We start from the raw sequence: 14,318 nt of genomic DNA on the forward strand, positions 1-14,318 counted from the left end.
CTGATGCGAGCGACTGATGTTCAAATTTTGATGTCTCATAAACTTCAACGGTTTTTGAAGTCAACAATGGTATGTGAGGTTCAACAGTTCTTTTGGCACCAAACCATTGTTCTTTCATTCTTGGGATCCATTTCCTTAAGTAAAGAACAAGAATGAGAGTAAAGGTTATACAATCAGACTTAGAAGTAAGTCTGAAGCAAATCTATGTTCTAATAAAGGCTATTATCAACTATACAATGCACTGCTTAAAATGCAGGCCGTAGTTCTGTTTATCAATCCAAAATTCCCACTCAAAAAGTCATTTCTAGATACCAAATAAAACAGTCTGAGATAATTCACTTGTTTTACTGCACCTAGTATTCGTATCAGCTTCATTGCTGTCAAATCTTCCACTACTCATGGTCATCATGAAAAATATACCTAAGGAATGAGTTCTCACGCTCCCAAGTCCCACACCTGAAAAAAGTCTTGAAAAGTCAAAACAGAAGCTCCTAGGCCCCATTTGGAAGAGCTTATTTCAGCTTATCTGATAGCATAAGCTCTTATGCCAGTGTTTGGGAGAACTTATGCAAACAGCTTATGGCTTACATAAGCTGTTTTGAGCTTATTTTCATAAGCTACTCATGATAGCTTATGAAAAAGAGCTTATTCTTATATATAGCTTATTCTCAATTTATTTCAATAAATATTTAAAAATAGCTTATGAATAAGCGCTTATATCATAAGCGATTATGACCATAAGCGCTTAATTAAGTTGTGTTTCCAAGTTACTACAAAGTGCAAACCTCTGGAGGAAGATATTTATGTAGTATTTTTTGTGAAAGGATCTAAATAAGCAACACAAAAGGATGAAATGAAGAAAACGATCTTCTGTGTAATTATTGACCTTGTGAATAATTGAACAAGGTAGTCTAAATTATTGTGGAAAATATGCAAAATGAAGTAAAAATATATACTTATTTTAGTGATCCAAAAACCAACAAAACAAGTTTTCAAGCAGGTATTATAAACATGTAACAAAAATAAAACATCAACTTCATTATGATAATTTTTTTTAGTGCAGAATGCAATAACCAAGATTTGAAGTAAACATGAAATTTGTGCAGCAGTTAAGTGAAATTGAAAACGCATAATAGTGACATGACATCACAACTAGATCCTAATTCCAATTTTATAATACTAAATTGACCAGCTAATGAAATGCAAAATTTCACTAAACAATGATCAGAATTCAGAAGTAATTAGAACAAACATGAAATGAAAACATGTAAGGTCCAGTTAATGGATTGAAGACATACCATTTGCATGCATCCTTACTATCAAAAGCAAGGTGATATCAAACTTTCTATATAGACCCCCGAGCCGATCCAACTAGGGTTACTCGGAATTCGGAGACTTTTCGAAGTGGTGTCTCTGAAATTGTAGAGAAATAACTTAGACCTAGACCCCAACCTCACCAGCAGTTCATCATCCTCGGAAATATGGAGTGCTTGAATTACACTGACAATGGGGAATTCCTTGGCGATATTGAATAATTTAGTCCAAGAGTCTTGATTTCCATACTCCTTCATAAGCCAAACATTACAAACGTGGCGATCGCCAGAAAGGAAGCTCAAGCAATCCCTCAACACCGCGAAACTCTCAACCTCTCTTACACCATCAGGAGGCAAAAGTTTTTTTATAACACTCATTCCCAAAATCAAGAGAAAGAATCAAACAATTCGACGACTCATCGTATGCCGACCAATTAAGAGTGCCACTGACAAATCTTCCTGACGAAGGGGTAGGGAGACATTCAGGGAATTCTTGAATCTCCCTCCAAGAATCTGTACCCAAAGTATGGACCATGACTTGTGTTTTGTAACGCTCAGTGGTACTTTTATATGTTAGGCAACCCCCACTATCACATGGATTGCAGGAAACTGCACCTACTTTGTAAGTGTCAGTGGAATGATGATAACCAAATCCGTATATCGTTGTAAATTCGAAAGATGGCAAGACCTTGTAACTCTGAATGGAAGGGTCCCTAGAATGATAGAGTTGATATAATCCGCATACAAACAGATGATGCCATTGCAAGAGTCAATAAATGTGTGATAACCGTTTTGATTGTACCTGAACTGTGTGGTGGGGGGAGTATTGGCGGCGTTGAAGACGGAGAGGAGCCGTGTAAAAGTAATCGCGTAGATGGTCTGACGGGAGTGAGGAGGTGGTGTAGTTTAGGAGGAGGCGGTGGCGGGTGAAGTCTGTCGTCTATGGCGAACAGCGGAGGAGGTGCATTTTGGCGAATTTGGGATCAGAGAATAGGGATTTCCAGGACGCACTAACAGAGCGGAATCGTATCAGCGACTTCACAGGAGCTTGCACAGGATTTCCACGACGAGCTCAACCGGAAAGGTTGGATACAACGGCGCTTGGAGTGAGTTGCCGGAAGTGGAAGGGTCAAGGGAGTAACCGCTGTCGTGTCCGCGGCGGAGATGAAACGACATCGGCGTCGCTATCTAGCGCCATTAGGATCTTAGCGATTTTGTGGGGTTTGTGGAAATGGAGAAATAACATGATTTTTTGGATACTGATTCAGGAAGTTTGGCCTTGTGTGGTGAGTTCATTAGGTTGTTGGGTCCCAATAGAATGGAGGCGGACAATGTGCAGGAATTGGAGCCCTCTTCCGATGGGTAAAGTGAAACTAAATGTGGGTGGTAGTTATCGTCCAGAGAACTGCATGGGGGTGGTGGTTTAACTCTTGATTCTCATGGGCGATGGTTGTATGGCTTCCACTCCTACGGGATAGGGGGCAATCCCCTTTTGGGTGAGGCAAATGCTATGAGGGGCGGTCTCTCTCTTGTTTGGAGTCGTGATCATATGGATGTCATATGTGAGATCGATTGTGATGATCTTTTGGCGTCATTGGAGGATGAAGAGAGTAGAAGGTTTATGCTACATGAGCTTCCCGTAGCTTTCACGTTGACCCAGGCGATCGAAAGACCAAAACCAAACATTAATGCAAATGTTATACATACATCTAATCACATCTTTATCACCTATTCTATAATTTTAAAATTTAATTATGACATGACAAGTTGATAGATTATAATTGAATAATTGTGTAAAACTTTTGGACACCATCATTGAATATTAAACTCTAAAAAAATATTATTCGATCATTTACCTTTTTTTTAGAAAAACTTCACGCACTGGTAGTCTAAATTTTTATATGTCATCAACCAATCAAATTTTAAAGATTTAAGAATATTTTATTTAATATAATTGATTGATGTGATATATTTGAAATATGGTTATTGACAATGCATTAAAATTAAACTTTTTCTTTGTCTTTGACAAAATGTAAATCTATTTAAAAAACTATAACAGTTTTCCTCTTGACATCGCATTTGAGAGTTTTGCTAGTGGAGATTATTGACTCTCTACCTACGTGGCGTGTTAGTTTTCAACATGTCTTGCGTGATACTTGCTTCCTTCAATTTAGTCTCATCTACCAACTATTGTCATTTTACGCGCATCTCCATCACCATCATTTGTTTTCACCACTCGTTCATTTTTTATTAAAAAATGAATTTCATGAGATGAAGTTAATTGATATGTAAAATAAAATTTAAATATGTAGTATTTACCTTGAATGGCATTATAATAGTCTATTAAATTACTTAATGCGGGTAACACACCAAAAAAAAATCAGGGTACCACATAATTTAGCATGAGAATTGAAGGGAAACAAAACCAGCAATAATGTTGATCTAACAGCTAAAACCCATCAAACAAAACCAGCAAAACAACATGGAAAACAAGGAGATCTTTATAATAAAGAATTGAATGGAGTTAGTTAGCACACAGTTTTCCAACAAAGTCATCGAGTGAGTTTGCCTTGAAACTTATCTCTTGGCTTAGCGTGAAGAGCTAGAATCTGATCCAAAAACGTCATCATCCCCCTCCATCCAACCCTTTTATATATATATACCCACCAAACTTCTCATTCTCCTAATTAACATATTCAATCCAATTAATTCAACCCATAAACCTTTCACTCTCTTCTCTGTTTTCTATCAAACTTTTAGAAATGGAGGGTCTTATTCCTTTTGTTTACAAGTCTATAATGCAATACAAAAATGACAAAGAAGGTCCTTTGGGATCATGGATCTGTGAGCCTCCTTCATACACATACATGAAACTTCCTGGTGACTCTGATCGGTTTCAAGCCCCTGCTTCATTCTCTGCATCTTTACCATCTTTCAACCCTGCTTCTTCTGCTACACCTACACAGATCATTGTTTCTTCTGGTGTTCAATCTCCACATCAGAATTTGACACATCGTCGAATCGCAGCATGAACATGAAGAACTTCTACTCTACGAGACCCCCCTGCAGCAAGTATGTGCCTGAAGAAAACATGAAAAGTGTTAAAGCTTGATTCTTAGTGTCAACTTGGAAGTTCTGAGCGTGTAGAAAACCAAAAGGGTAATAATACACGCTTGGTTAATTGTGGAAATTGTAAATATAGATTTCTGATTTTATTCGTGCTTTATGGCCAAAGGGTCACTTGTACTATGAGTCTCTAGGCAAATCAATAACAAAATGTTTGTGTTTCTTGGCATAAAGTGGTCACAAAAATTTGGAAACTTTGCAAGTTGTAGAATAAACTAAAGCAATTAGTTTGCAGTCAATTGTTTATTTTATTTGGTTTTGTGAGAGTTATTGTGAAAGAGTTGCAATAAGAATTTTTTTTAATCGATTATATGTTCTCAGGGGAAAAAGATATAGGAATTTATATGGGGAACTAAACTATTCAGCGTTCTCACTAGTACAATAATTTTGTCATTATAGGTACAAATATTTGGGACAAAATGTGCATTAACTTATGATAAACAACCCATCAAAACGCTTCGTCTCAAAGGTAAGCATGCAACAGTCACCAGCCATGTTGAGACATGGTTAAACGCCACAACACTGCGAAATATTGAGAACCTCGAAATAGATTGTTACACTACAGTTTACTTGAACTTGCCATGCAGCATTTTCAGCAGTGCAACCTTTGTTGTTCTCAAGTTGTGTGACTCGACTTTTATGGAGGATTTTTCTTCTGTCGATCTTCCCTCACTCAAAGCTCTGCATTTGACCGCTGTTAAGTTTTTTAAGCCTCTACATTTAATTGAGCTTCTTAATGGATGTCTCAATCTTGAAAACTTGGAGGCAAAGCACATAAGTTTCGAGGAGTTTGATGCAAAGGAGCGTACAAGTTTTCAGGAGTTTGATGATCATTCATTTAAGGGGAAGGTTAAACCTTTATCGAACTTGGTCAGAGCAGATGTTTCTTTTTCGATGGTAAAAATGCAGAATGTTGTGGATCTTTTTCCTATTGATGAGTTTCTTCGCTTAGAAGAGGTTTGTATTCGGAGTTTGACCTTTGTTTTATTTCTTTGGTGTTATCAATATTTCTGATAATTTCTCTTTACAACTCTTGCAGTTCAGCGATCCTGTTTTTCCCAATTTAATTCATATGGAGCTTACGTCGGGAGGGAAACCTTTACAATGGAAATCAGTGCTTAATTTCCTCCATCATTCCCCTCAACTTCAAATGTTTGTCCTTCGTGGCCTAATTGCTGCTTCTTTCGAGGATTGGCTGACACCTCCTCGTGTTCCTGAATGCTTTTCTTCAAAGCTAAGAACCTGCTTTCTCACAAAATTTACAGGCAAAAAATCTGAGATGGGATTTTCCAAGTTTGTTTTGCAAAATTCAACAGTGTTAGGTAACATGACAATTTTCTGCTTCTATCGCGTATCTCGTGATGAAAAGAAAATGGCTGAAATCAGAATAGAATTAGACTCATGCCCATGGAGCTCTGCAACTTGTAAACTTTTACTTAAGTAATTTTGTTAGTAGATCAAAATTATTTCTAGATGACTGCATTTGTATTTATATGACTACAGATAATGTATCTGCTGGTTTTGCTGCTTTTTTTAAGGACATATAATCTGGTGTCTTTGTTGGTACGGTGCTGTGATTTTTTATTTTTTGAATATGTAACAAATTGAAATAGGAATAGATTTTTATTCTAGCTATGTGGATGTGGATGTGTATCCTCGTGAGTCTTAGCCCTATTAATTGACTTCGTAGAGGAGAACTTGTGAGTCAAAGCACTTGAGATTAATTATTTAAGCCTGAAAAATTACTGGTCTAACCGGCCTTGATTAACATGCTCGTATTTAACTGACTTGCTTGTGAGTATTCTACCCACCAGGGTTCTTTTTGCTAGCTGCAGACTCTCCATTTCAACCACCTCTAGCTCCACAATTGATCCATCCCGGCTTACTTATGCTTCAGCCCTTCACATGGTTCTTCCCTCATCCAATTCTGATGGGGAGAATAGCTTTCTAAAGACCCAGCCACCTCAGTGTTTGTTACCTTATTATAGTGGAAACAATACCATGATTAGGATTTTTTTATGGTTGTGACTTCTGAAGTATAATTTCCCACTTCTGAATCATTGAGAACAGTTTGTTTTCTGGTTGATTGGCTAATTGAATCTACCTTGTCAACCTTCTTTTAAGATCCAAAGGAGGTTTCCACAAACCCCTTATGATTAAACAATTTGATGTGGTTCTTTTCACATGCGAAGGATGAGCAAATTAGGTCACCCTTAATACATTAATTTAGTGTTGAATATGCCATGAGGAGGATGAAGACTCAAACATGGAGCCAGCATGTTCATTTTGTAGCACCTTGAAGGTTATAATGCCTTGTTAATTGCTTTTGCTGTAGTGTGAAATATCCATTTGTATAGCCATATATACCTTGGAAATCTTGTCCGTTATGTTTGATGGTGTTAGCCATATATACCTTGGAAATCTTGTCCGTTATGTTTGATGGTGTTAGCATAAACTTTTGAACTCAAAAGGATTAAACCATGATAGTAGCTAACTTTTTAATATACTTGCCAAGTCATTCAAGCTGTAGATTTTATGCATTAGTTCATTAATGTTTAATATCTGCTAGTTAACTATATTTCCGTGTGCCCACTAATGGCCCTTTTGCTGTCTTTTTTAGATTAATAGTTTTAGCGCCTTCGATTTTGAACAATGTAGTATGCACATAGAAAATGTGTTCAAGGATGGTACTATGAGAAAGGTGATAATACCTGTGAGATTTGCCAACAGGATTTGCACTATATGTCCATGTGCCCACTAATGGCCCTTTTGCTGTCTTTTTTAGATTAATAGTTTTAGTGCCTTCGATTTTGAACAATGCAGTATGCACATAGAAAATGTGTTCAAGGATGGTACTATGAGAAAGGTGATAATACCTGTGAGATTTGCCAACAGGATTTGCACTCTGCTATCATCTTATTCAATAATTGTATTATCATTAAAGTTATTCAAACTTGTAAGAAAATGCTTATGTTTTTCCCTTATATTTGATCTACTGTGGTAGCTTCAGCAACTTAAGGGCTATAAACCTCCACCAGCTCCTTTGTTGTGGTTTTCCAATAAATATTTATAGTCATCTTGTGTATAACTCTTTCCTCTATGAATCAAATGATGATAGCAGATTGTTAGTCTAGAGAGATTACAGAGATTGATATTCATAATCATCAGTTTACAGCATTAATGTTTATGCTAATCATGAATTTCTAGACACTTACTTTGAATATTCAGCACCTGATATATATACTGCAGCGTCATTGTAATTTTCTTTTGCTCCCTTCACATCTTTGTATTACATAAAGAAAATGGAAAAGGTGTGTGGTAGCCAGAGATGACAATTTACAATTGAGTTATGAAGATTATGACACTGACAACTTCATCGATTTGTGTTTTATTTTGTGCATTAGATAAGAAAATGAAATGCCCTGATTGTTTGATCTTATGCTACGTATTCAGCTTACCATTCTTACTACTCCAATGAAATGCCCTGATAGTTTCCTTATCCTTAGTTTTTTAGATCCCATACATTTCCAATCATATAATTATACCCAGTGGAGTAGGAGAGAGTATTCAATGACAGTGTTTATGTTAAGAAAATGTATATACATTCGTAGTAGAAATAATTGCAACCTTTTTCCACATATTAGTGCAGGAAAAATGTTGATTTATCCAATGCATTGCAGTTTAGTGTGGAGAATATGGGGCGTGCAAGCTGCGAGCATATCGTTGCTAAGATACTGTTAGAATCTGCTCCGACCCTTTACTCCTTAGAGATGCCTCAAGCAAGGTGACTCACTCTCACCATATCTCTTTATATATGGAGGGATTAGTTATCCAGATATAGAAATTAGTTGCAGAAGACTTATGGTGTCCTATAAAATAAAAGAAACTGACCTCAAGGCTCATAAATGAAAGAAACAAAATAAATTAAATAGGTATGATGAATCTGGATCCTTGCAGCACACATCTCCCTATGTTAGAAAAGATCAAACTATCATAAATAATGTAGGGTCAACCGAACAAGAGAATACTCTTAAATCTTAATTAACCAAAAGACTTTTGTACTACACAGGTCAAGAATCCCCCTCCATCCAACCCTTTTATATATCCACCAAAGTCATCGAGCGAGTCTGCCTTGAAACTTATCTCTGATCCAATAACGTCATCATCATTCATCCAACCCCTTTAAATACACCCACCAAACTCCTCATTCTCCTAACTAAGATATTCCATCCAATTAATTTCAACCCATACCATATATAAACCTTTCACTCTCTTGTCTGTTTTCTATATCAAACTTTTAGAAATGGAGGGTCTTTTTCCTTTTGTTTACAAGGTTATAATGAAATACAAGAATGACAAAGAAGGTCCTTTGGGGTCATGGATATGTGAAGCTCCTCCATACACATACATGACACTTCCTAGTGACTCTGATCGGTTTCAAGCCCCTGCTTCATTCTCTGCATGTTCACCATCTTCCAACCCTGCTTCTTCTGCTACATCTACACATGTCATTGTTTCTCCTGGTGTTCAATCTCCACATCAGAATTTGACACATCGTCGAATCGCCGCATGAACATGAAGAACTTCTACTCTACGTGTGGAAAACCAAAAGAGTAATAATACGCTTGGTTAATTAGTGTGAAAATTGTAAATATGGATTTCTGATTTTGTTCGTGCTTTATATATAGCCAAAGGGTCACTTGTACTATGAGCCTCTAGGCAAATCAATGAATAAAAGTGGTCACAAAAATCTGGAAACTTTGTAGTTGTAGAATAAACTGAAGCAATTAGTTTGCAGTCAATTGTTTATTTTGTTTGGTTTTGTGAGAGTTATTGTGAAAGAGTTGCTTTTATCGATATGTTCTCGGGGGAAAAAGATATAGGAAGTTATATATATGGGGAACTAAACTATTCAGCGTTCTCATTTGTACAATAATTTTGTTGCTTTTTTTTTTTAGCCCAATCACTTGAAGAGAAGCGAGTTGGTCAATTCAAACCTTATAATTATCACCAAACAAAAACAATCATCAAAATTGTGTTTTAACTGATTATATGGTTATGATTCTATCCGTTAGACTACATATACAAACGAATTATAAAACAAATAATTCTAGATGTAAAGTATGCTGAACTCTAGATTACAGTAAAGAATTTACTCAATATGATTCTAAATGATGCTAATCAAGCATGCTTCTCATAGGCTTCTTTTAATTGATTGATATACAATTGCATATGGTCCAGTCCAACTTCAATCCTACTTAACTAGCCAGGCCTTATCTTATGGCCAACCGTTTACTCATGTTTACTACCAATTGCTACTGCCTTATACCCTCACATGCTTTCCTTCAAACTATATATTTAATTCAACAAGCCCTTTTGTCCCTACCCCTTTTGTCTCTTTTCATCTCACCCATGTTTCTGTCGTCATCATGTTTCGCTCCTCCTCTTTCTTATTTGTATTGGGTTGAAATATCCCTTGTGCTTCATTCAATATAATTCATTTGGCTTATCAAAAAAAAAATGTTCGTGGGTCTCCCAAAAGGGACGCTCCTTGCGCAGAGCTCTTCCTGGAAGCGGCCAGGCTTTGCCTCCTTCCCCTAAGGAATCAGGTTTGAGAGATTGGTGGGCTCGCTTCAGATATGCAAAGGTGGGTGGCGTTCTTGTTGGTGAGTGGGGGTGGTTATGTTGATGTTCACAGTCGTGTGGTGGTTCTGCTCCCACTTCGCTACGTGAGTCTCAGACAAGTGCAGTGTCTTTTGGAGGGGATCCTCTCCTACCATCTCAGGGTTGGCCGAGTCGAGCTCTGTTTCCGTAGGATTTGAGGGTTTTGGACTAGATCAGGTGATTTTTGTTTGGGTTTGGTTCGGCATATCTTCGTCCTTTACTGCTCCTCCTTGCCTCTCAGTTCTTTGGTCATGGTTTCTCCATCTACCTATTTTGTGGTTTGTCTCGGTGGGTGTTGGATCATGTTTTGGTCAGTCGTGTCGTTACGTCTTCTCATGGCCCTATTTGGGATGGTTCTCTTTGATTTTTTTTCTTATGTTTTTGTTAGTTTTTTTTTCTAGTTTTGTATCTCAGCCTTGGCGATAATGAGTTTGGTGTTGGGTTTTTTCCCAGCCTAGTGAGTTTGAACTCGTTTGGGATCTTTCTGAGTAGTGTAGGCGATAAGGTCTTTGGGTGGGTGTTGAGTCAAATACATCTATGTAACAATTTAGCGATAAAGATAAAGCTATCTATTAAGGAATAATTATAATAAATTTTCGTATTGTGTATTTACGGTGTGCATTTAAAACTTTTCTTTTTATAGGATGCACAATCAAGTATGTAAGGTGGTTATGAGATTAACCTTTCGTCACACCGTCAGTACAACTACAACTAGGGAGTTGCTTAAAAAGTTTTTTCATTCACAAATTAAGCAACCTATTTGGTAGTGCATTTTCTTATTCAAAGGTAATTTCGAAATTATACAAATAAAAAAAAACAAATAAGGTGTGTTATGAAGTCTTGGATCGTGTGAAAAAAACTCATTGCCCAAAAAAAAGTGTATGGATCGGGTCTTATCAACCAAGCATGGACGACTTTTACCCGGATCCAAAATACGCCTGAACCCGATCCATTGAGAGTTCTCTCTAGCATAAATTCTCAAAGGCAGAGAAAAAGCTAGGGTTTCATCTTTGCTGCAGAACTATCATCTCCTTCAGAAAACGAACTACGACACGATGATCTACGACGTTAACTCTCCTCTGTTCCGATCCTTCCTCAGCCAAAAGGGAGGTTCCTCCGATAAGAGGTTCGTGTTCTCTCTCTGAATAGTTGAGGAATTTGGTACTTTTGAGGGTTTTTTGGTTCATGAATCATGTTATTCCAATGCGATTATTTCCAAGTTTTCATCTATTATTGTCTGGTTCTGATTATGCGGCATGCCCTTTTTCTTGATTGTGCAAAAGAATTTCATCTTGTTTGTGCTTTTTATTTGGTCCTTGTGATGCTGTATGATCGATGATGCTAGCTAGTTTATTTTTGTAACTAATGGAGAATGATGTAGGACTCATGTGTCATAGGAAATGATATTCTGCTTATGAAAGAACTGACAACTGAAGCCTCTGAATGGCAATTGACTAGGGATAAGAAGTGATGGTATCTGCAATAATCATAGCCATGTGTACCCCACTAGGTTGGAACCTACCGTTTTTAGATAACTGTTAATGTTGCAAAATGCTAAGTGAGATTCTGAGGAAGTTAGTGTGATATTTTGTATTGAGTAAATAGACTGTTAAATCATTGTCTCCAATTTCTGTTCCCAACTTGTTGGCTTGTATTCCTTGCCTAGTTAGTTTAAAAGGATTTGAAATTTAATGGTTTCTTATGATAAATGATTGATGATAGGAGAGGAGATCATCCATTGTTTAATCCATGTACTGGTTCCACATAGTGAGAAAAGGCGTCGTTTTTGTTGTTAGTTTTGTTTAATAACAGTTTAGTTAGGTTTCCTTGTGGTTTTAAGTTTTGGGTGTCATTGCTGGGGGAAAAGGAGATATGTGCTTGTATACATGCAAGTTATTAGAAATGCCTTTTGTGCGGGTAAGGTTGTGTAAAACTAAAATTTGTTTGGTGCGACTTCATGCATGTTTGTGTGATGCTTGTTGTTGGCTTTCCCAAACATAAAATCAAATTGATCTTTTGTAATGTGAGTTTCTTTGCATATGATTATATCATTGAATTGAGTCCATAGCCCCTAATGGAGTTGTAAAGGCCAGAGGTCACAATTAGCTAGTTTATTTTGTTGGAAATGTTCAATGTGGCAATAAAACATATTTTTTGTGAACTTTATGTCTGATCTGACCTGGTATTTGCTTTTCTTTTATATATCACCATAATAATCTCATTTTGTGTGTTTATAACAGTTTTATGTTGTTCTTTTAGAAAATTCTTGTGGATGGATATGCTGTTACTGTTGCTAATCTAATTGCAATATGATTCTTTTGAAGTATTTCATGTTGGTCCTGTCTCTAGATTATGTGTCTCTAGATTATGTTATTAGAGGGTTAATCAAATTATGGATCCCAGGAAAACCGAGGAACAGAAGCCAAAAGAGCAGAGACCCAAAGCCAATGAGAACAAACCTGTTATGACAGAGTGATAGCAGCTTGGCTCCATTCAGGTGTGGAATGGAATTGGATAGTAGGTAGTTGTTTTGATGGTGCTATAAAGTTATTTCTTGGCTGTATTTGATATTTGTCATGTGACTTTGTAGCATGTCATTGTAATGGCTTGATTTCGGTTATTGCTATTATAATGTTATGAACTTGTGATGGACCGGTTTTAAATTCGATGCATAATATGCAATGAAGGCACTCGTTTAGAAGTTTAGTTTGGAATGCTAAACTGTGTTTTCTTGCATACATAAGTAGTAATATTAGAGTTTGTTTACAAATTCATTCAAGTCAGAAATAAGTCTTTCTATACAAATTCATATTCAATCTAACATTATATTCCTCTGTTTCTAGTATAATTAAATGTTGTTTCATTCCAAACCATACTGTATATAACGTTGAAAACTGACCTGCACGTAGTATGAAAGGTCACATTATAGCTAAAGACTTGAATTTTCGAACATTTTGTAATTGTTTTATCTTCAACAATGATTTTTAAGTGGAATATGCCAAATTAGCTGCTACGAGTGTAATTAGGAGTTCATGTTTAGTGTTGCCATTTGTCAAGATTTTTTACCGTTATAATAACTATTTAGTTTATTTGCATATTCAGTCCATTTAGTTTGAAATGTGTAATTTGGATTCTCTAGTTTATTTTCGAACTAATTAAATTCCTCAATTGCTAACTTCGTTTGCATTCTCGTTCCATTTGGGTTGAAATGTGTAATTTGGATTCTCTAGTTTATTTGACACCGATGAAATTTCAATTGTGAATCTCAACAATTCGGTTTTTCTAATTTCATATATGTAACGTAACGTATGGGATTTGTGATAGATTGGTGATATGAATTAGTGTTAAAAGTTAAAAAGTTAAAAATTTAGTAGAAATGCATAGGATTTTCTCGGATGTGATATTGGTCAGAAAGAAAATTTTATTGTCAAAAACAAGAAATTGTACATAAGAAAATAAGAAGCAATTCAGATTTTGCAGATTAAAATTGAAAAAAGACTCTACAACTTCACATCTTTAGGCACGGAAAAAAAAGGAACCAAACAATGCCCACTTTTCTCAGTTTGGGGCCGAGATGTGTTCATGGCCCACTTTTCTCTTCGCAGTTGTTTGGAATATAAAATTTCATGTTTAAGCCCAATTTCTTAGGGCAATGCCCTTTCATCGATGAATGAAGTTTTCCGAGAGAAAAAAACAATTAATATGTTTTGTTGTTTTCCTATAAAATTTCTAAGGCTTAAAAAACCTTTTTTCCCTGCTCATATTACAGCTTTTGTTTAAAGTTTTTCCATAAAAAAACGGAAGTCCACGTGAGGAGTGGGTTGGATGATGCACATTGCCTCGATTTAATGTGGACTGGCGGGTTGGGTCGTCAAAAATTTGGATTTTTGAGAAATTAATGATTACACTCAAAACAATGTGAGTTTGCGAGTTGGTACGATTAAAACAGACAAGCCAATCTGCTTCGCTGTTAACCCACTTCTTTGTGGGTTTGAAAACCATCTTACGCTTACTCCATTTTGGCGGGTTGACCGTATGGATCCCACCCATTTTGTCATTCCTATTTAACACTCGCCCCTTCCACTCTCCTTCCCCCACATTTATCCAAAAACCACCTCAGAACTCTAAGGAAATGTTTGGTTGGAGGAGAATGGAGGGGAGGGGAGGGGAAGAATTTTTAAAATCTGATTTTGTTTGGTTCAAACTTTAGGAGGG

General features: G+C 36.5%; 3 protein-coding genes across 3 annotated transcripts; all 3 read left to right on the plus strand.

The window, feature by feature from the left end:
* Positions 1-3,985: 3,985 nt before the first annotated feature.
* Positions 3,986-4,678, plus strand: LOC130729385 (uncharacterized). Its single transcript, XM_057581130.1, has one exon. It carries the CDS (start codon positions 4,076-4,078, stop codon positions 4,343-4,345), a length of 270 nt encoding a protein of 89 aa, XP_057437113.1. The 5' UTR covers positions 3,986-4,075; the 3' UTR covers positions 4,346-4,678.
* Positions 4,679-4,796: 118 nt separating this feature from the next.
* Positions 4,797-6,005, plus strand: LOC130729384 (uncharacterized). Its single transcript, XM_057581129.1, has 2 exons — positions 4,797-5,396; positions 5,479-6,005. Exons 1-2 carry the CDS (start codon positions 5,079-5,081, stop codon positions 5,881-5,883), a joined length of 723 nt encoding a protein of 240 aa, XP_057437112.1. The 5' UTR covers positions 4,797-5,078; the 3' UTR covers positions 5,884-6,005.
* Positions 6,006-11,071: 5,066 nt separating this feature from the next.
* On the plus strand, positions 11,072-12,809 carry LOC130729386 (wound-induced basic protein). The gene is made up of 2 exons (XM_057581131.1): positions 11,072-11,229; positions 12,507-12,809. Exons 1-2 carry the CDS (start codon positions 11,159-11,161, stop codon positions 12,577-12,579), a joined length of 144 nt encoding a protein of 47 aa, XP_057437114.1. The 5' UTR covers positions 11,072-11,158; the 3' UTR covers positions 12,580-12,809.
* Positions 12,810-14,318: the final 1,509 nt, after the last annotated feature.

Source organism: Lotus japonicus, chromosome 1 (assembly GCF_012489685.1).
Source record: "Lotus japonicus ecotype B-129 chromosome 1, LjGifu_v1.2".
NCBI lineage: Eukaryota > Viridiplantae > Streptophyta > Magnoliopsida > Fabales > Fabaceae > Lotus > Lotus japonicus.